The 22,294-nt window shown below is 44.8% G+C and overlaps 3 protein-coding genes, 1 long non-coding RNA gene and 1 other non-coding gene across 9 annotated transcripts; all 5 read left to right on the plus strand.

Annotated features, from left to right (window-relative positions):
- Positions 1-966: 966 nt before the first annotated feature.
- LOC113566395 lies at positions 967-2,858 on the plus strand. 2 transcript variants are annotated; one of them, XR_003409078.1, is made up of 3 exons: positions 967-1,040; positions 2,168-2,246; positions 2,666-2,858. It is a non-coding gene; the product is annotated as an uncharacterized LOC113566395 (long non-coding RNA). The 2 variants fall into 2 exon arrangements; XR_003409077.1 differs by lacking the exon at positions 967-1,040 and adding an exon at positions 1,846-2,006 and having other exon boundaries at positions 2,666-2,857.
- An 82-nt stretch (positions 2,859-2,940) lies between these two features.
- LOC6600522 (PAN2-PAN3 deadenylation complex subunit PAN3) lies at positions 2,941-16,148 on the plus strand. Of its 3 annotated transcripts, none has more exons than XM_026991714.1 (13): positions 2,941-3,273; positions 11,497-11,573; positions 12,479-12,586; positions 12,913-13,500; positions 13,571-14,048; positions 14,109-14,225; positions 14,611-14,731; positions 14,794-14,916; positions 14,987-15,116; positions 15,181-15,317; positions 15,402-15,593; positions 15,665-15,827; positions 15,901-16,148. In XM_026991714.1, exons 1-13 carry the CDS (start codon positions 3,240-3,242, stop codon positions 16,009-16,011), a joined length of 2,379 nt encoding a protein of 792 aa, XP_026847515.1. In that variant the 5' UTR covers positions 2,941-3,239; the 3' UTR covers positions 16,012-16,148. The 3 variants fall into 3 exon arrangements, with proteins under 3 accessions (XP_026847515.1, XP_026847516.1, XP_026847517.1); XM_026991716.1 differs by lacking the exon at positions 2,941-3,273 and adding an exon at positions 9,816-9,941; XM_026991715.1 differs by lacking the exon at positions 12,479-12,586.
- Positions 16,149-19,552: 3,404 nt separating this feature from the next.
- LOC113566412 (prominin-like protein) lies at positions 19,553-19,874 on the plus strand. Its single transcript, XM_026991866.1, has 2 exons — positions 19,553-19,738; positions 19,799-19,874. Exons 1-2 carry the CDS (start codon positions 19,641-19,643, stop codon positions 19,872-19,874), a joined length of 174 nt encoding a protein of 57 aa, XP_026847667.1. The 5' UTR covers positions 19,553-19,640.
- Positions 19,875-19,948: 74 nt separating this feature from the next.
- Positions 19,949-21,685, plus strand: LOC6600523 (prominin-like protein). Of its 2 annotated transcripts, XM_026991828.1 has the most exons (5): positions 19,949-20,116; positions 20,178-20,342; positions 20,409-20,645; positions 20,715-20,851; positions 20,912-21,685. In XM_026991828.1, the coding sequence occupies exons 3-5, from the start codon at positions 20,559-20,561 to the stop codon at positions 21,099-21,101; spliced, it is 414 nt and encodes a 137-aa protein (XP_026847629.1). In that variant the 5' UTR covers positions 19,949-20,116; positions 20,178-20,342; positions 20,409-20,558; the 3' UTR covers positions 21,102-21,685. The 2 variants fall into 2 exon arrangements, with proteins under 2 accessions (XP_026847629.1, XP_026847630.1); XM_026991829.1 differs by lacking the exon at positions 19,949-20,116 and having other exon boundaries at positions 20,164-20,342.
- On the plus strand, positions 21,371-21,483 carry LOC6600524. The gene has a single exon (XR_048145.2). It is a non-coding gene; the product is annotated as a U5 spliceosomal RNA (small nuclear RNA).
- Positions 21,686-22,294: the final 609 nt, after the last annotated feature.

Genomic DNA, 22,294 nt, shown 5'->3' on the forward strand with positions numbered 1-22,294 from the left:
ATATTAAATAACTAAGAGAATGTTTGTCATCTAATGCACAAATAAAGCCCAAAACTAGTCAGTTTATTTTTTTTAGGTATTTCAGCGATATTTTAAAGGTTGTGGTCTTCTTACTGAAACCAAATATGGGTATCGGAATCGAGATATAATTACAAGACCCTAATCATATGCATTAATATGTCCAAAACATAAAAATCTGAGATCTGAGATTTCTATATTAATTACGTTTTAAAACAGCTTGGAAAAACAGTTTCTTCATATATATCAACGAAATAGGGTATACCTGTGCACAAGCTCCGGGTTTAATACTCACTTACGTTACATTCCATACTTACGTTGCCACTGTTTTTTTGTTGACCTTTTTTGCTTAAACTTTGTTTTATACACTATACAATAAAATAGAGTACTTAAAAGTTATCAATGAGTTAGAAAATTGATTCATTAATGGCCTAAAGTTATGTGGGCAGAGCTAATGGTTTTAGTTAGGCAGCATTCTTCAACGGAATAAAGAAATTGAACAATTGGAACGATTTTTCTCTTACGTTTTATTACGTTTCATTTGTTTGACCTTTTTCGCTAAAACCTTTTTTTATGCAAAATCCAATAAAAGCAAGTAATAAAAATGAGCCAGTTTATTAATCGTATAAAAGTAGGTGGGCATGGCTAAATATTCTATATAGCTGAGAATATTCCACGGAAGATAAAAAACGAGGAATATGTAAAATAGAACTTGAATTCGTCAGTATATTTACGGTATATTTTTTAAATGAGATGGTATGTTTCAGTATATTTCTGAGGGTCGGACGGTATATTTTATTGATAAGTCCGCGGTCACACTGCACTGCATGCGGCATACGACGAAATGTAACAAAATTTTTTAAATTTTTTTTTTTAACCGAAAAATTTACGCAGAAAAATAACCAAAGCACGCACATAAGTGATTTCAATAAGCGAACCGGGTATTAACATTTTGTGGAACCTGGTTTTCCGTAGTCTTACCGCAGGGAACATCCAAACTGCGAGCAGACATGTTGGCATCGGTGTGTGAGTGTGTTTGTGCGTGTGTTGTGTGGTTTGCGTCTGGCTCCGGGAACGAGAAAAACAACAAATTTGGAAGAAGTTCTGCGCTCGATTCTGGCTATTTCCTCGGCTTGATACCGAGCGAGCCCTATTGCGTCTTATAGAATTGCGGTAGCAGTGCGCTGGTGCTGGTGTCTATTTCACGCCTCGTTACTCCCATTAATTGAATCGTTAATCAATGCACTACGAACGGATCGGCTGGTGGAGGTCCTACTTCTATCGCCCCCCTGTAGCGGCTGTGTATCTGTGGCACTTGTTGGGTGGCCCGACCGAACTCCCGTCCACTAAAAGGAGGGGAGGCAGTGCAAAATTAATGCCAGCTGGTTCCCACTCTAAGGAAAAACACACGCACTAGCAAAGAAAGCGCTGGCGCTATATCCCCCTGCGCCGTATCAAAAGTTTTGCAGCCAGCTGTTTTCTGTTCCACAAATATGGCAGGAGTGGATCCCATTTGGGGGTCCGACATTTCTCTTTGTGGATGTTGTCTGCTTGTTATTGTTGGTCTGTGTGTGTGCCAGCTGTTGGGTCCTGTTGAACTCTCTTGAGAATGTGTGTGTGCGTGTGTGTGTGTATAACAACGCCAATTGCTATGGCTTCTCTTTTGTGTATACATATATCCTGCAAAATATCCTTTCCAATGGTACAGTGGGAGCAACCACACACAACACACATTTCCACCACCATCTCGCAATGTCACGATTCGTTCCACTGTTGCACACAGCTGTAATTGTTGTTGTTTGTATCATCCTTCGGGCTCTGCTCGCACGTACACAGACAGGCTCTGTGTGTGGACTCCATTCGGTCCGCTTCTGGCTACCATTTGGTTTCGTCGTCTGCCATTTCAGTACCTTCGTGGGGCGCCAGTCGCGCCGTTCGCTTTTCCCGTTCGGTTTGTCTCCCCTCACTGCTCCGTTCGATAATTGCCTGTAAGCTTCAGTAGGAGGGGGGAGAATATCCCTAATCCCCAGAGGGAACACTCAAATGCACTCCACTCACAGAAACGCGCACACACACACACACACACACACACGAGCTCAATTTGTTGCTAATCTAATGCCACTTCCTCCTCCCACTCTTCTCTTTGCAGCCATGCAATATGTTGGCGCAGGTTCAGCCTAAAGTATATTCAATTGCGGAAGAGGGGGAGTTGCAAATGTCAAATATATGTATGGATTTGCGTGTGGGAGTGCGTACGTGCGCTAGTGTTCGTGTGTGAAAACATAAATGATAAAGTGAAAGAAGAAAAACAACAAATATGCGCGCAATTTTGTCTGTATATGTGTGAAAACGCGTCCCTGTTTATTTGGAGTCACGCAAACACACAGCAGACAGTACACACAAACACACGAGCACAAATTAAATGAAATCCAAGCAGAGCAAAGTCAGACAGAGGTTGCCCCCCACTTGGCTGTTGGCTGTTGCTTTTTTTGGATTTCGTTTTGTCGCCCTTTTTGCAAAAACAAACAGTCCGCAGAGCAAACGCAAACAGCAGCGCACTGTGTTTGGTTTACAGTAATAATACATAATAGTACTAAAAAAAGTTTTTTTTCCTTCCCTTTAATCCACCTTTGTCTTTCCTTTCCAGTCGACGCGCTTCAATGTTTAATAATTTACGCCGTTAAAATGATTTTTGTTAAAACAAACGAATGAAACATTGAAAAAGATGACAAATATAAAACAAACGTATAATATAAAATTGAAACGTAGTATGTGAAATTGTGTAATGTGAAATTCTAGCAGTTAAGTGAGAATTGTATGTATTATTTAAAATTTTTGTTTCATTTTATACAAAACTAAGTAAAAAAAAGTAAAAAAGAAGAAGAATTAACACAAATAATCCTGAAAACGAAAAATAAACACTGAGAAAACGTTGAGCTAGTGCAGTTTATAACAAAAACAAACAAAAACATATAAACGAACTGAAGAATAATAGGAGAGGAGGAAGCAGAAAAAAGGACCAACAACAGCGTGAGAAAAGAAGACCAGCGGAGAAAGAAGCAGCATAAGGACCAATAACAAGCGACAGCGGAGTGAAGAAGAACAGAAAGAAGCAGCAGCAGCGGAAGGACCAAATAAATACAAAAGCAAAAGCCAAGAATTGCTTTCCTGGACGCAGGTGACGGCTCAGAGGAGAACGCCACAAATCGCGAGAGAGAAACATGTCAACATTCTTAAACAATTTCTTCCCGGCAGGTAAGCAAAAGCAAAATCAAACACAAAAATCAAAGAGTACTGGGCAATAATCAAACACAAGGGAAGGGACGGGAAGGGAGGAGTATGGCTTCGGTCCTTCAATTGAAAGTCACCTTTGGCATATCTCATGAAGCCTGTATCACACTCGCACCAGAAAACGAGAGAGAGACAGAGAGAGAATGAGTGCATCACAGGATGGCAGCCTAAGGCCGTAAGACACTCGCTCAAAACTCTTCGCATAGTGTTCAACAAGTCCCCACAAACTTCCAACACTATTCGAAGAAGAATTATCGTGTCATACAGGCTAGATCTATACATGCATGCGTATGTACTGCTTGTTGCAGCTTGTCGAGCGCTATAGCTGCTTTCTTGTGAAGCAAGCGAGTGTCATACAGGCATAGTCAGCACTCGCACTCTCACTCGCCTCTTGTCCGTGGGCTGGGTCATCCTGTAATTTGATTTTCCTTCTCTCTCACTCATTTAAATTGAATTTTGTTGTGTGATTATTGGCAATTACATGGCCCACTCGCTGGACGTGACCGTGAGACTACGGTGAGGGGAGTGGTGGTGCCGCTTCGTGTAATCAATCTGCCCCGCAGATCCAGAGAGCGGAAAGAACGTTTCCCATTAATTACGAGCATCGATTATTGTTTTCCTTTCTTCAACCCTAGGATCAGAACACAAGTTCCACACTGAGCACTCGGCACTGAGCCTTCTTCTGTGGCATTTCCTTTGTCCTGCTGGAAAAACCATTTCCTATACCAAAAACAAAATACCAACAAAAATCCAGATAAAAGATGGCAGGCAGGGAGGGAGGGAGGTAGGGAGGGGAGGGGAGATGTGCACTCCTTAAACCAGTTTTGCAGAGCCGAAAATCCAGCCCTCCGATCATCGACTCTCCCATTGGCGTCAAAACAAGAAGAGGCACAACAACAATTCCTCTCGGTCTGAGGGCAACGGCAGCTGACGGAAATACATTGACTTCAACGTCGGGTCGGCTGGTACTTCTGGTGCAGAGCGTTGTGTCTGAAGGTGCACTGGGTTACCTGTTGACGGCCCTTCTTTGGCGCTGCCGCTGCCGCTGCCACTGCCGCTGCCACCACCACTGATGCTGTTCGTTCTGGTAGAGTGCAGCTGGGAGAACTGGTTTCCCACTCGCTCCTTTCTGCTGCTGCTGTGGAACTGTATTTACGGGAGGCAAGAGCTCCCAAAAAAGAACGTTTGCCAAATCTGGAACGGCCACCAAAATGGTTATCTCTCAACTATCTCAACTAGGTTTACTGGATAATACAGTTGAAGTTGTCTGTTGTGAAGTCCATCTCTCTGAGGCTCCCTTAAAGATTTCATTCCTTATTTTGAAATTTAAGTTTTAGACCCCCTTCTTTAGGGGAAGGAAAGTCTAAGTAGAGCTAAACTTGGGGCCTTTCTTTGGCGCCATTACCAGATGGAAATAAACATCTTTTTTTAGGATGGGTATCTCCCTTGGGCGGACAGTATTTACTCTCCTCTAAGCATCGTGGGGTAATAATATAAACGCCATAACCCTGGGTGTCCGCACAACAGAGCTTTCCACTGAACTGAATCCATTTTGGCCTTTGTTTATGGCACATAAAACAGAGAGCTGCAAAAAGAAAGCGAACGCTGTGCAAATATTTTTCGGCCCCATTTTATTGACGCCCCCACTAAAAGCCCCCCTCCCGCTCCCGCTCCGCCTTCCTCCCTTCCCCCTCAATTCCCTTATGCTCGAAAAAACGGAGACAAGAAGAGACTTTATTTTATTTCTATCAAATTTTTATTGCCCAACGATTCGTGAAAGGATTTCGTTGTTCCTTCCTCCATGCTCTTTATTATCCCCGATGAGTGCACGGAACATGTTCCATGGAAACTGTAGCGAAAATATGTGGGTGGATGGGAATGAGCGAAAACAATAACTATCGATTGATTATACTCGATTAGTTTGTCTGCCATCCGACCTTTGTTTATGAATATTCGAGGAAATTGCTGGAAAATAGCTCTCATCAATGGGCCATAACAATTTCCCCTAGGCTGGGCTTCCTTTTGTTTTGTCGCCAAATATAGATGGACAAATGCAGATAGAGGAGAGGGCTTCGGTTGGAAGTGGGAACATTCTTCAGAGCTATCTTGAAAGTAGCTAGATAGCCAACTCTGGGTGTTCAGCTAGCACTTCTCCCACCACCGCCATTCCACATCTCACCTTCGTTGATACGCGATCGCATCTCGCTCACTCTCTGATGATCTGATCCTGTGAGTTTTTTCACCCATTTTTCGTGCCGTATCCGTATGCTGTCCCTCTCCCGCTCCCGCTTCCGCTCATTCCGTTTCGTTTTGTGCTTCCCCATAATTTAATTATCGTGCGAGGCGAGGCGAGGCGCCACACCATTGCAGGCGCAGACAAGTTGACGTCGCTAATGTGCGACGTTTGTCACTTTTGTTTTGGCTCGGCCTGGCCTTCTCCCCTCTTCTCCCCGCTCCTCCTCTTTGTTCCTCCCTGTCTGCTTCTCGTGGAATTCCAACACACGACGCAACTAAGTATGCAACACATTCTTTTGTGGCACGAGCCTTACATATTTTGGCACTGCCTTGCCTTCCTCTTCGGCTTCGAATTCGTCTGTTTGTTGCCTTCCTTCTGTGGCTCTTCCTCTTTGCCTTGGCAAGTGGCTAATAATGACACTTTGTCAATGCATGTGTGCTCCGTCTCTATGGCCGTTTAATTTCGCGTTCGCGTTCTCTTTCGCTTGCCAAAATCTCATTGCGCCCTTGGGTGGAAATGCTTTGCACACACGCAGTACATTACTCATTTCTGCCCCCCATTTGCGACTCCCAAACATGCCTCTGGGTCTAGTGGCCATAAAGCAATTTGGCCAAGTGCGTGGCCCGGACGCGTGCCGCCAGCCCACAGCCCACAGCCTACAGGAGATGGAACAGAATGCCGCCATTAGGGCCACTCCATGCTGGGCCACTCAACGGGTTTCCCTGGGGAAATGTCGTTCGGGATAGTCCAGGGATACAATAGTTATATATTTACAGGGAAATGAAAATGGTAGTCCTGAGAATGGCTTTGGACTGGTGAATACGGATTAAAGATATTTTGGGAAGTATTTTGGGAAGTGTATCGACTGTAATCTATTGTATATGTATTTTATTTAATTTTTTCCATAATTACACGGCTTAGAATACACATTTCTGAATGTAGTATGGCCATTGGGTGGATCTTTTCAAAAATCAACAGTTTGAGTAGCACGCCCAGTGGCTCCACAACTGTATTTATCGCTTTTGCTGTGTTTTGCTTTCGCTTCGCTTTGGCTTTGGCTTTTTATTTATTTTTATTTTTTGTCTTCGTGGGCTGCTTTTTCGTGTTGGTTTTGTATTATTGCTCGTTGTTTGCTTTTGCACTTTGCTTCGTGTTGTTTTTTCTTTCTGCTTTTTGTGCCTTTTGGTGTTGAGGTGTTTGCTTTTATTTTTGTCGTTTCTGCTTTGCCTCTCCGTTTGCTGCTGCCGCTGCCTCTGCCTCTGCCTCTGTTAGTCACTCTTTGGCAGAGGCCACGAAAGTTACCCCACACGGGCCGCAAGGTAATCGCCAAAGTCGACTCTCTGAGAGTGTCGTCGTCGTATGGGGGGGAGTGCGTGCAACGGTAAACGTGCTGGGACAGTGGAACGAGAGAGAGAATGAGCGCAGAGGACCGATCGAATGTTGTGATTCGGAGTGTTATACGTGACATCTGTTAGCCCCTCACCCACCCCGCCCCCAAAAAGGCAGCTGTCAATCAGATAAGATCGTGCGAGGGGGGGGGGGGGGGGGGGGGGAGGGTTACAAACTGAAACTGAGCTTTGCTCTCTTCGTCTTTTCTCCGCCCAGAGACAGAGACGAAAGAGATGAAGCAGAAAAGACAAAGACAAAGAAGAACAAATGACAAAGATGTTGCGATGGGGGAGGGGGCGGAGGGATATCTCCTTCTCTTTCTGCATATCATTTTGCGGCCCGCTACACATTTACAACTTCCGCTACTGTGCTGTCACTCCCCCGCCCCCCTTTGGCCCAGCTCTGGGTAAAAAAAAAAGTAAAACTGTAAAGCTGTCGAAATCGAAATACAAATCTTTCGCATACGAATAGCCGAATAAATAATGGAAAACAGCGAATAGGCTTAATTTCATTTGTTCATATTTACCACACCATTTACATTTTTTCAACGTTTTCGTTTTCGCTTTCGCAATTGTTGAGCCTAGGCTCTCGAAGTGCACACACCCCTCCGGCCGACTCCGGCCGACCCCCACTCGTTTGCACAGCTGTTTGGCAGCTACGTCTATGATTTCGAGCAGCTGTTGCTGAGCGTCCCCAGTGAATTGGGTCACACTGTTGCTGTCTCTGCCGCTGTGTTGCCGTTGCCGTTACCATTGCCACCGCGCCGCTGGCTGGCCGGCCGAGTCAGAGACCAGACAAACTTGTCTTGGCCAATGCTCAAATCTCGACTCACATGGCCGTGTCTCTGTTCAACAGCAACCAACGGAGATTGCGATCAGAATTACAAAAAAAACCACACACACACACACACACACCAAAAAGATTGACGAGCAATCAACGAGCGGCAGAGTAGTGGGAGGAGGAGTGTGACCAGTTTTCGAGATTCGGCTAAGAACAGAAGCCAAATGATTATTCCCTCGATTTGTAATGCTCATCCTCTTCTGCTTCTGAACAGAGGTGATACGGTGATTACCAATCCAAATTACGAATCCCTTACGAATTTTTAGCATTTGGTGCCTTGATTTTCCTGAAATATGGTTCCCATCTACCACCTCTGATCGGTTTTAAGAAATCAGGATTTGATCCATTCGGGGTGGCCTTTTGTTTGAAGAGTCCACAGCCACGAACATACATACATACATATGTGTGTGTACATTGTACATAGATTGTGTGTGTGTACATATAGAAAGATAGGCCTGGAGTGATACCATTTGATTGTTGGGGCGCTGATAATGAAGCAAAAGCCTTGGCTATAAATATTTCATTTAAAATGTACTTACAGATTGGTGTGCCTTTGTGTGTGTGTGTGTGTGTCTGTAAATTATTATTACACTGAGAGCCACGTGTGTGCGTGCTATCTCGCTCTCGCTCTCTCTCTCTCTCTTACTCTCATTCCCATTTACATTCGAAGTTATCAGATGATCACACAATTCCCCTCCGCACGCCCCACACTTCACTCCCCACTCAACACTCCCATTCCATAGCATATTTAAAATCCGCAAAATACTCGATTTGCTTGAGTTTCTCAAAGAGACAGGGGAGGGGGGTGGGAGGGGGTGTACGTCGGCTCGGCAATGGGCAAACACATGATCGTGAATACGATCAGAATGCAGTCGTCCCCTCCAAAGGGGTCATTGGAATCGAGACGAGTGCTTGTGAAACTGTAAGCGTTTCGCTTTATTGCCGCCCCAAGAATAAACAAACAAAACATATGGGGAGACTCCTATACCCAGTACTCGCACGCGTCGCAGTAGGGTATATGCAGTTTTGGTGTTCCTCTGATACTGCTCCACATTATTCGACTTCCACATAAGGGATATCCCATAGCCGAAACACTTGAAATTCTGTCTTGGGATGTGCTTTTTGTTGTTGTTGCTGCGCGTGTGCATTCAGAGTTTGAACTTTCCAAGTTACTGCAGCGGCAGCAGCAACAGCAGCAACAGCAACAAGAACGATGGCCACATATTTACAGTTAATCGAAACGAGTGCACGCCCACTTTGCCTTTTGCCTGCTGCTCTCGTCTATCCATCGTCACACAGTTTGGAACTCACTGTGCGACTGTCTCTCTCCCAATTCTCTGACGCTCGCTCTCGCGCTCACACTTCTGGGCTCTCTCTCTCTCTCTCTCTCTCTGTCTCTCTCGCTCTGTCTTGGGCCAGTTGTTGCTGCTGCGTTTTCCCACTCTGCCTCCACACTTGAATGTGGGCTGTGGTGCCGGTCGGTTCGCCAGCGATCGTTTGAAATTTTTTTTTCATATTCAGTTTCATATTCAATACGCTTTTACCGCCTCCTGAGGCCGCGTGCCGCCAAGTGACACATAACGGTAAACGACGTGTTGCCCGTGCTGCCACATCAACGCATTTTACGTGACGTAACAGCGGGCTTTTTGTTATTGTTTGGTTTACCTGGCTCTCAGTGCCAGCATTGCTACGTAAGAGAGAGCGAGAGAGAGAGAGTGTGTACGTGCTAGTGTGTGCAGGGCATTTTTTTTTGTTTTTCGTGTGTGTGTGTGAGTGTGTTGTGGCGTTTTCATGAACGCGTTCGTGATCTTTGAAGCAAAACAAAAGCTGTCTCCGTTTTGCCGTGAAACGCAGCAGAAGCAAAAATAATAATCAGTTGTCTATATATACGCACACATACACATACATGTACAGACAAACAAACAGAAAAGTATATAAATATACGTGCATGTATATGTAGTTTTTTTTGCCGACGTCATGCCAACAAACAGCCAGTGGCTGGCAATTTATGTAAATGTAAAGTGAAAAAAAAAGAAAACCAGCAACAGGAACAACAACAACAACAAAAACAACAGCAACCGAAATACAGTTGGAGAGCGATTGCCCACTGCCAGGCAACAGTTTTTCGTTCTAACCGATTTCGAATGCACTAACTGGACATGCTCAAGTAAGTGCAAAACTGTAGACAACACCTGATTGTGGCTCTCAAACTGCCAGAACGGGTCTGAGGGGCACTCCAAATACTGCAAAAACCAAATTAATGAGCATTCAATTGGAACATTTTTGTTTTTCAAATTAGAAATCGAATGAACAAACTCGGGCTACAAATTATTGCATTTACGACCAGAAAGCATCATAACATATTTCATTTAATTTTTGTTTGTAAACATAATCGAACTCTGGACACCCTGTAAATCAGGCGTTGGTAAGAGTTTTCTTTCCCTAACATAACTCTCGTTAGGGATAAGCCCTCTATTTGGATGGTAATTTTTAAACGACCTTTAAAAGGATTAAAATTTGGCCACCGCCCCCGCCCCGGGGAAAATAGATTGGTGTGGCTCTTGGCCAAAGAGAATATAGTAGCCTGCTCGGAATAATCTCAGAAAGCTTTGGTATTTTTATACGAAATTCAAGGCTAATATCACTTGTTATTTCAACCATGGCCACATTGGCCCCGTACCCCCGACATCGACATTGGAAGCCTCTCGTTCTACCTGGCACCGTGCAAAAAAAAAAGAAAGAAATGTTTTGCCTTTGAAAGTAAATTTCACTTTCTGTTACAGCACACTCGAACGTTTAAGTGCATTTCAAATGAGTTCTCCCACGTGCTTCTATGGGACTAGAATTTTACAAATCAGAACTCATAAGGGCCTTTAGATCATCTGTTTTCGATCGTTTCTTCCGCTCAGAACAAATTTGATAGACAACAGCATCGAAAAAAGGGTATCTCTTAGTTCTTGTTACGTTTTATTTACATTTTTAATGAATTAATTCATTCATACGGTGGCTTTATTTTGTACTAAATTCTCACAACGAAAAACAAACTTATTCGAAGGCAGTAGGCAGTAGGCAGTAGACAGTAATAATTCATAACTTTAAAGTTTACTACCAAAAATGAAATATTTATTGCTTTGAGCAGAGCGTCTCAAAATGTGCACTCAAACGGGCTGTAAAACTGTAGGGCAACCATCCATCATGAATGTTGTCAGTGAGTATAAGGTGCACGGTGCAACCTTCGTTCCGAAGCGCACCTCCTGGATATCGGGAAGTTCTATCTGAAATCCACGGAATGTATGAAACGTGTGTGGTGGTGGTGGTGGTGGTGGTGGTGGTGGTAGTGGTGGTAGTGGTGGTGCCTGCTTCTGACAGAAATTGCGTCTTGGCTTTAGTTTATTTTGACGCAAGCAGAAGAACAAGAAGAAGAAGCAGTGCTGTTGCTGCTGATGTTGATGTTTTTGTGCCTCTTCGTCAGTGACAATAAATTGCGCATAGTCCGAAAATGGGGAATGTATTGGAAAATAACAGGAAAGCGTGGAGTAGTGGTGGTGGAGCGGAGATATGGACTGCAAATGGAATACTGTTGATGTTTGTTTAATTGATTTCTAATCAATTATCATATGTGTGGCCCTCTCTCTATATACATACAATACATATGTACCTATGTACCTATTGGTCTCTCATTCATGCTCTCTATCTCTCTCTCTCTCTCTCGCTCTTTACAGATACGGCTGCTATGGATCCAATTTTCTACTCGCCCACGAATGGTATTCCGTCAGAGAGTAAACTCGCTACTTATATGGTAAGTTAAGGGGCCCGTTTCAGAGGAAATAGCCAGCTCTGGGCATAGCTCTGCAGCTGTTTAATTGGTCTTGATTCTAATTCGATTTCCATTCGTATATGCTCTTGACCGCCTTTTGGATTTGATTTCTCAATATATTTGTGATTTTTCTTTTGACACAAGTTTGACACAAGTTTCCCATACGCACGTTAAATATCAATTTTAGTTGGTGCATGGCTTTTTATTGTACACCATAAATTATTCCATGTGGAACATTCAGCGAAGCGCCGCATAATTTTCATGGAATTAACTGACTTTTGTGTTCTTGCTTTGGGGTTGTGAAATGTAAATAACGATAAAAGTAATTCCAGATACTTTGGCTGCTGTACACCGTCATCATCCGATCATGGCATATTATCCGATGCGCGAGAGATGAGCGAGATAATGCCTTTTATTTTACAGCCAAATTGTGTGCCAAATAGCGATTAAATATGTATAGAATAGCGGGAGCAGTCCAACAGTCATCAGAAACCACCAATACTTTGGCGTGTATTTTGTTTTTGCATTCTCGGTCGTGAGATACGGCGTGTATTTTAATTTTGCTTATTTGGGCACTTAGTTCCCTAGGAATAAGTCTAGGAGCAATGGAAACAGTTGGTAGCAAGGACGTGCCCACCGTCCGCCCAGACAGAGCCTCGACCGTTCTCAATGGAAGTCGAAGTAGAAGACAGATAGTTGGGAACAAAGCGCCAATAAGCGCCTACCAATAATCTTCCTTTGCACAATTTTCCTTTCCGCCGTGCCACCATAATGCCGCTCTCTGATCTGAATCTTCCTCTCTCTCTTTATCTCTCTCTCTCTCGTTCTCCGTCTCTCCCCGCATGCTCTCTGCACTGCCCTGCTCTCTGCCCTGCCCGATATCTCAGAATCGACAGAATGTTGCCACACCGAGCAGCGGTGGCTTTGGGCTGAATAGCGGATTCTCGCTACTCAATCTGGATGCGCCCCTGGCAGCAGTGAACAAAAAGTCCCAGGTAAAGCAGAGATCCGATCTGTGTCTCTACCGCTCCCTCTTTATCCCGTATCCTATCTGTCCATGGAGGAGGATACGAGGAGGAGTCGGATGTGAGTGTCGTAAAACGTAAAGCGTAAACCGTGTGTTGCCGTAACGGGTTGGTATTCTCTAGCATCGACTAGAAGTAGAAGCCCCCAAGTCCTCTGTCCGTACAGTAGAACCCCATTTAGTTTTCCCAGTGTCTGTCTGTCATTAGAACGGCATACTTAGACCAGTGTCAGAGTCCACATGGAGCAGTGTGAAACTATTATTGACATCGACTAATTCGACTTTCGATTTCTACAGGTCACGCCGCAGTCGCCAGAATTCATTCCAACGCGCATCAATTCGTCCCCCAATTTCTACGCACCATATCACAACACGCCGATGCAACTCAGTAATGGGCTCAACGGCGTCAATGGGCTAGCCGGCTCCGGCGCAGCAGCAGCAGCCGTGGCACCCGCCTCCACAGCGGCAGCAGTGGCCGCCGCATCCGCCGCAGCCACCGTGCCCATCAGCAAGTCGGCGAACGGCAGCAGCTCGATGCTCTCCCTGCAGAAGTCCGCCCCCTCCATTGTCACCATTGCACAACAGCAGCAGCAGCAGCAGCAACAACAGAAACAGCAGCAGTCGCCGCTGGTGCACTCCACCTCGGGGTCTGTCCCATCGGCCCCCATAGCAATTAGCGGCGCACCACCGAATCCTAGCGCCGCCCCCTTTGTGAGCAGCATGTCCGCGCAAACACCACTCAAGGGTCGTGGCCCAATGCTCCGACAGGAGTCGCCCACAGCGGCAATGCTGGCGGGCGGGCCGGGTGAGAAGTCTCCACCGCATGGCATGACACCGCACGGCGCCTCGCCCATCCCCACGACGCTGCCAGCGAGCGTGCATCAGGTAAGCGCTGCCCCATGGACGGCCCATAGCTCTGATAGTAATCCCTCTTCTGCTTCCCTCGCCCCTGCAGGAGAATGTCGGCGGCACCATCTACTTCTATCCGACTGCCAATGCGCAGGGCAACCAGCCAGTCGTGAATTCCGTGGTGGTGGATGCCACCCATCCGGCTCATCATGGGGTCAGCTCTGTGCCAACGATGAGCAGTGTCGGCGGCGTGCCCTCGGCGCTCATGTACACGGGGCATGTCTATCCGGGTCCGGCCTCGAATGTGATCACCATGCAGCCGAAGACGCACCTGGAGTCCGCATTCTTCATACCCGACGAAATGCGGGCCGACATTCTTGCCCGCAACGAGATCTCCAATCTGATTATGGACGCAGCGGAGGCTGCTCAGCACGCCCTACCACACGAAGTGGACAACTACCACGCGCTCTATCCTCTGGAGCCGCCGGCCCAGCCGCTGCACGCCAAGCTCACGCTCCCCGCCAGCACGTACCGGGCCACGCACAACACGACCGGATACAAGTACTGCCTGCGGAGATTGCACGGTACGTCCTGCTCTCGCCTCTCTCTGCCAAGAGCTAATTGTATCCTCTCTCTCGCCGCAGGGTTCCGCTTGCAGTCAACCAAATGCATGACGCTGGTGGAGATGTGGAAGAAACTGCAGCACACGAATGTGGTACAACTGCGCGAGGTGTTCACGACAAAAGCATTTGGTGATAACTGTGAGTGCGGGGTTTGGTCCTCAGGTTTAAGAGAAAAGGGTTTGTTTCGGGTGGCTCTCGGATCTGAATGAGAAGTTTCATGGTTGTAAGTCGCTTGGCATTCTATGGGGGAGAGTCTACCGGGTCTTAGGCGCCTTAATACCAAGCATACTGAGTGCTGGATTAGATGTTATATGTTTATTCTTACCAAGTGAAAAGGGAGGGACCAGAGAGAGCAACGGACAAGGCCTATGTGCACCTTCCTTTGCCGCTCGTGACTGCTCTTCTTAAACGAGTGTTTGCCTTTCGCTTATGGGGTACTTGTACAGCTTTGAGTGGAACCAGGCTACAGCCCCTGCCCATGCCCTTACCGATGCTAATATTCTTTCTCCTGTACCTCCCGCAGCCTTAGTATTAGTGTACGACTACTATCCCGGCTCACAGACATTGCTGGCCAAATACTTTACGCCCGCGCCAGACACCAACGGTTACACTGATCCATTCCAAGGCGAAGCTCGCCCATTCAGGTGGGTAAACCAGAACCAAACGGATCAATGCAGATGAGTTGAACATATTTTTACCATTGCAGTCATAAGAGTAACATGCAGCGCACCAGCAACGGGCCATTGCTGCCGGAGGCCACCATCTGGTCGATCATCATGCAGCTGACCGCCGGCCTGAGGGCCATACACCAGGCGGGGCTTGCCTGCAAGTAAGTCAGATAGAAGCTGGTAGATCGATAGACAGAGATACATTAAACTTTTCCTTTCCTTTGGGTACAGGGTACTGGATCCCACGAAGATCATTGTGACGGGCAAACGAGTGCGTTTCAGCTCCTGTTGCATCTCGGACATTACGCAGTTCGATCCCAATGCGGCCAATCCCCTGGCACTCGTTAACATGCACCAGCAGGTAAAATAGAAGCCCGGAAAGATGTAAGAAAGAGTTGAATTTATAAACTTTGGCATTTCCACAGGACGATCTGACCGCGTTGGGTCGTTTGGTACTGGCGCTGGCCTGTCGCTGTCTCCAGTCTGTGCAGCGGGACAACGTCCAGTCGAGCATTGACATGGTCACGCGCAACTACTCCACCGATCTTCGTAATTTCATTGTGTAAGCCCATCCAGCCAAGAGACGTTTGTTCTCCAATTGCCACCATTCTTAATAATTCCTGCGTCTGATTTTGGTGCGTTGCAGTTACCTCTTTACCACGAATAACCGCCGATCTGTCACCGATCTGATGCCGATGATTGGCGCCCGTTTCTATACTCAATTGGACGCGCTGCAGAGCCAAATCGATATGCAGGAGGATGAGTTGGCCAAGGAGATGGAGAACGGCCGCCTGTACCGCATTTTGGTGAAACTAAACAGCATCAACGAACGGCCAGAGTAAGTCCCCAGCCACAGAACCCCAGAGCACCCGTCTACAACATATTTACCTTTTTTTCCTTTGAATTTAGCTTCAATTTGGACTGCACTTGGTCGGAGACTGGCGATAGATACATGTTGAAATTATTTCGTGATTATTTGTTTCATTCCGTCACCGAGGATGGCCGCCCTTGGATGGATCACGCACACATTGTACAATCGCTCAATAAGTTGGATGCTGGCTCCATCGAGCGGGTAAGCAACAAAAGTCAAAGAGAGGAAGGGATGGAGAGAACAAGAGTAATCCAATATCGATTCTTATTCTTAGGTGCAACTGATGTCGCGCGACGAGCAGTCTGTCCTTATTGTTTCCTACGCTGAACTCAAGAATTGTCTGGAGAACGCCTTCTCCGAACTGATGTCTAGTGCGGCCAATTGATGAGCCTCAACACCTCAAAACGAAACTGAAAACACGCGCAGCTCTCCCCAACAACACCCAATACCCCATACCCAATATCCAAACGCGAACCGATCCTCCTCCCCTAAAGCGACTACGATTAAAAGGATTAAACATAAGCGAAACATGAATTATGACTAAGACATTTTGGCGCGTGCCGATCAAAACAGAACCCCCAAAACGCTAAACACTAAAACCATTCAAATACGAACGTTTATATTGCTAAGCCAAAACGGAAGGAAGGAAAGCTGATGGTATCCCCATGTTATGTTGAGCTCTCAACTCTACATTTTAGGCATTTAAAAAACAGAATCCACTACAAACAAAACAAAGAAAACAATAATTTAAATTACAAATCGGTAGATATCACGAGAAGAGCATAAACCACATTACATCCACAAAAAAGCAAATTTTTGAAAACGAAATCTCTCCAAAAAAAAAAACAACAAACAATGAAAACAAAAAAATACACGACAAAAACTTCAAAATACAAAAAAAGGTAAACGATACAAACAAAACAAAACAAAAAAAAAAAACACTAAACTTAAAAGCAAAAACAAAAACAAACAAAAAAACGAAAAATTCTTTAAAGAGAAAAAAAAGGGAAAAAACAAAAAATTTAAAAAGAAAAAGAAGAGAAAACTTGCGAAGGAGCTGAAACAACATGGATCTATTTTTACAGAGCTAAGAAAGAGAGAGGGAGGGAGAGAAGAGAGAGATAGGAATGGATGAAAGTATTTATAAGTGTGTATTAAAAAAGGGTCTTAAGAAAAAAAATTGTAAAATTTTGCAACAATAAATAACTGTAATAACAAAAGAAAGAAACACAAAAACATTGCGCGGCAAGGCAGCAAAAAGCGTTGAGCAACAACAAAAAAAGAGAACCACTTTAAAGCAGAATGAAAAGAAGGACAAGGAACCACATCAAATGTTTATAAAGCATGTCTAACAACAGCCGCCGTCTACCGCACCCCCAGCTACCAAAAAAAAAAAAAGAAACCCGAAAAAGATTATGAAATGGAAAATAAAGCTTGAGCGGAAACGGAAGGCGAGGAACGGAACAGGAAATGGAAGACAAGATCAACAACCGAGAAAACGTTTTTTTTTTTTGTCAACTATGTATTTTTTATAGTGAAATATTTTTAACAAAAAAAAACGAAAAAAAGCAAAAACAAAGAAAAGTAAAAAACAAATTTTCTAAAGGCAGTTTAAAAAGTTTACAAAAAAACCAAACGAAATGCAAAATGCGTAAAAAAAACTACGAGTATGTATGTAATTGTAAAGAAAGAAAAACAAAAATGTAAATGTTGGTTCAAGGAACATGCAAAGCGACGCACAGCGCGACTTTAGAAAGTAGCTCAAAACAAGAAAACAACAAAACAAGAAAACAAAATCGATACTCAAAATCTGATACTGAAACTGGTACTGACAGTGAAACCGTAACCGTAACCGTAACCGTAACCGTAACCGTAAACGAGACCGTAACTGAAACTGAAACTGAAACTGTCTAGGCCATAGCGTGATATGTACATACATCCATTTTGAGCGAGTCTTCGATCATCTGTATCTGCGTTCGAATAATTTGTTTATGATCTGATGCAAATGTATATTGTAATGCACGCGCTGAAATTCCGAGTACAATATTTTTACTAACGAAAGTCTGTATCTAGCTCTAAAACTCAACCACTCCACACCTTTCTCGTCCACACCCACTCGCAGGCAGAAGTCCCCAGAAGTCGCGTTGAGCCAGCGCGGACGCATATCACACTCCGAAAACTGTAATCCGAAAACATCCGTGATTCGTATCAGAAATAGAGAAAGAAAGAATAGAGAAGGAGAAATATTAAAAGGCTTCAACTACTTCGCACCACCAGCAAACAAAACAAAACAAAACAAAACAAAACCAAACAACAAAAGAAATTAAAAGAAATAAAAAGAAAAGAAAAGAAAAGAAAAGAAAGAAAAAGAAACGTATTCAATGGAGAAGGCAAGGAATTTGTAATACATATTAAGTGCTATTTGATTTGGAGACTCTTGCTAACTTCAAACACGATATCATTATTTTGTTGTACAAAAAACCGAAAAGAAAAACAAAAACCAAAACGAAAACGAAAACAAAAACAAATACCAAGCAAAGCAACAAATCTTAAGGATCCAATTTTACAGAGTCCACTCATAATTCCTCTAAGCAAACGTTTCCCATTTTTGGCAAAGAATCCTATCCTAAGTGTTATACAACAACAAAATATTCTGTAGATGCTGTGGTTTCTTTACCAGCTACATATGTGTGATTTATACTAATTTTGTACTTGTTGTTGGCCAAATTCGAGTTATTCAGATGATTTGTGATTAAAACAAACAAATTTTACAATTATTTTTCTTGATTTTTTTTTCTCTACCTTTCCTAAGTAATTTGTACTTTCCCTACTCTCCGTTTAGTTTTTGTCCGAATTACCGCGTACTTTTTTTTTATTCAATTACTGTGTACATCAACGTAAGACTAATTATTTAATTGAAACAAAAACGAGTAAAATAAAACAAAATGTATAAAAACTTTTTGAGAAAACCAATAAAAAAAACAATAAAAATTTTAAATCAATAGATTACTTTGACTAACGCATAACGTCCGATCGAATATTACGATGGGATTGGTTCCATCTTTAAAGGTTTAAAGATCTCCACCTGAGGACGATCGTATCGTAAATACATATTGTACATCTATGCATATCCGGATAGTTCAGTAAATAGCATATAAGTATAAGAACATCATCGAGTAGATCGAGACATGTGTATTCAAGGGTCTGCTTTAGTGGTATTACCGTAGTATATCTATGAGTACCGTAGTATGTTAAGACCTTACCATGATTTTGGTGATTCTCAGATTATGATACAGGTTATAACTTAACTTTCCGCTGGGCCCGACTGGGACACATATGTATATATTTCTCTATATAGCTTAGCACACTGTTCCGGCCGCTGCTGTACCTGGCTCGGCATGGTTCTGGTGGAACCAGAGGGCTCCAATTTAAAATGTTAATTTGGAGTATTACAGAAAGCACTGGTGCCTCGACATTGAAATAACCCTCAGTACTCAGTTTCTATATCTATTAGATATGTACACACATATTCGTGTATTTAGAATGCATGAGAATGAAAGAGCAAGCTGTGAAGTGAAACAAAAAGAGAGGTCATGAGTTCTTTTGAGTATGCTAAACGAACGCTGCTAGGCCGCTCTGGGAGGGGGCTCATCCACGCCTGGGAACTTGTTTTCCTCATTCCGGGTAGTAGATTAAGATCGATAAAACATTAATTTTATACCCACCATGTGTGAGGGTAAGAGTGGGTGCTCATATCGCTGATCAGGAGTACCGGGCTGGTAATCAAGCCAGGTTTGGACTTAACTGTTATTTTGAAATGTCATATTGCATACATTGTAAACAAGTTAAAACCTGCCGCTCGACACTCAACAGGCTACACACACATATACATACACTCCAGGTGCTGTGAGGAGTCATTCTCCATTGGGTCCTTCAGAGCTCGAATTCGTCGCCCTTGAGAGATGTATTCAAGCGGATCCGTCCGATGAAAAACTGGTGCTCGGCCCCAAGGTGATGCAGAACGATTGGGCTGCACTGTTGGATCGCTACTGGCTTCTGTTACTCTTCGTTTTGTTCCTCTTGGCGTGGATCGTTGTCATACCCTTCGTTGGGTAGGTGGAGGGAGGTGCCTCAAACGACCAGTTCTCATGCCACGACATCTCATCCTGCAGTATATGCTACTGCTGCCTCTGCTGCTGTCTGAGGTGCAAACAGGGCCTCTTCCTGATGATCCTCGGCCTGATGTGAGTCCGGTTGGTGGCAGCCCCAATGGCAGGCAGAATAATAAGTCCATATTATAGCTTTGGCCTTGCCATAGCGTTTGTGGCGAATAGGTTCGTGGACCGGGGACTCAGGGACATCAAGCAGACCTTGCAACGCAGTACTGATGACACTTGTGCTTTTCTGAAGAATGTGGCTGAACCACATTCACCATTTGATGGTGTACAACTACCAGGAACTGGAGTCGTACCTCGACGTGCATATAAATGGTGAGTGCAAATGGCAAGGAAATGCCAACCGCCCATCTCCCTGCCACCTTCCATTTGGTAGATGTGCCCAATCACATCTTTCTGGACCTGATGGATGTTTCCGAGGGCAATTCGCTGGCGGAACAGGAGCGCATCTTGGACAACATGCCGAAGGCCTACCAGCTGATGAAGCAAGTGGATGTCCTGGAGAAGGAGATGCGCTTCTTGGGGTCCCAGCTGAAAGACGGTAACTATGTAGGCCATCGTCCTCCTCATCGGCACAGCCTAACCAGCCTCCCTAAGGGCACTGCAGACCATAAGGACACTGCTCGATGCGGTGGAAAGGTCCGAGAAGTTTATCCAAATTTTAGGCACGAATTTCATCAATGTCCTGGCGAAAAACCTTACCGCGGTAATCAACGAACGCATCAAAGACTATGTTGAAAGGGTGATCTGGGAGAGCATGACGAACGTCGGACGTTGCCAGCCCCTCGCCTACATTTACTATCAAGGCGTTCACTCCGTCTGTGCCCGTCTAGTGGATCCCATCGTCAGTACAGATTCCCCCTGAATGTCCCACAATATCGTTCTAATTCTGACCTACCCCATTCCCTTGTAGAATGCCTTTTGGTTGGCCACAATTATCTGCGCCCTGCTCCTTCTACCGACACTCGTTGTGTGCCATCGTCTGATGTGCTTGTACCTCAGAATCTATTCCGCTCCAGTTGACGATGCAGCAGGTGGAGTCGTGGGTGGGTGAGTCCTCAAGGCAGTTCGTATGCCCAGCAGAATGACTGATAGCTTTTCTTCCCGCAGCTGTCCCTTCTGCACAGGTCTGCCAGCGCCGGTTGCCATCTGCCAAGGTGGCCAACAGGCATATTGTGAGTGCCCGCTCGGCGACAGGACAGACCAGGCTGAGGCCTCCGATCCAGTGCAGACGGAACCCCAAGTCCAAGGGGCGAATAAGAATCCAGTGACTGAGAGGAGTAAGCGTAAGAACGACTAGATGCTGTGCATTTACCATCATCGAGGCAATGAGAGGAACGGCATGCATGTGTACTCTATGTACATATGCAATATACAACCATAATCCATAACCGATCCGTCCCCTGTCTTGCCTGATACCAAAATATACCACGGAGCATGCACGATCTTGCATGAGCATGAGCGTCGTTCCGTATTTCGAGCTGGTGGCGAAACTGGCTGTATGTGCTTATAATTCCCAACTGGTTCTAGCACGGGCTGTATGGTATGGCTCAAGTTTGCTGTGTACCGGTACTCTGGCTTCTCTTCAGTTGTCGAATAAATCTTTCGCCTTTTACTAAAGATTTCCGTGGAGAGGGGCACTCTAATGAGTCTAAATTAATTTTTTGTAGTGCCCTGTCGCAAGACTTGGGGCCATAAATGATAAATGTTATTAGGAGGAGAGATGTATCGCCCTGACTATTCCTGAAACTGAAAGCCTTGGAGAAATCATCGCTCCACCCCCAGCTTTTGGTCAAGTAATACAAATGTATTATTAAAAAAAAATGTATTTAAACTACGTAATTACAACTCTATAATACAAATTGTATTGATAAAACGTGAAAATTTACAATTTTCTTTGTGCGCCTGTTCTGTTGTTGTTGTCGTCATCATCGGAGGAGGGGCAAAGGGACGCTCGCTCGGCGGAGGGGCAAAAGCTCGGTGAATTTTAGCGGAAACTGTTGTTTGTTTGGTTTTGATTTAGACAAAATTTCGACTGGCGACTGCCTGGGTCGGTCTGGCTGGTGTTTCTTATGATTATCACAGTATGATACACAGAAGTTTCGGGAGGCTTCCATATGAACCATTTTGTTACCTCGAATCGAAGTGGTAGCGGGCGGGTCGGGAGGAAGGTGGCTTGGTCGAAGGGCCAAGGGCGAAGGGCGAGTGGGTTTCCAGTAGTAATGATTTCTGATCGTTCAGCAACGCAGTGTGCACACCTTGTAACTAAGACATAAAAACTACTTAGGGTGCTATCTAAACTTAAGCGTAATGTAAAAAAAAATTCAGCCGAAATGTAGCAAGTTTTCGAGTATTTTGTTAGTGGAGTGTACTGTGGGGGGCTTGGGCAGCAAAAGATGTGGTTTCGTGGCAGTTTCGCATTATTACTAGTTCTAGGGCATGGGCATCCGTTTCATAATATTAACAAATCGAGTGGGACACTCGGGGGCCAGG

Source organism: Drosophila persimilis, unplaced genomic scaffold (genome assembly GCF_003286085.1).
Source record: "Drosophila persimilis strain 14011-0111.01,24,50 unplaced genomic scaffold, DperRS2 tig00000686-arrow-arrow-pilon, whole genome shotgun sequence".
In the NCBI taxonomy this organism is placed as follows: domain Eukaryota; kingdom Metazoa; phylum Arthropoda; class Insecta; order Diptera; family Drosophilidae; genus Drosophila; species Drosophila persimilis.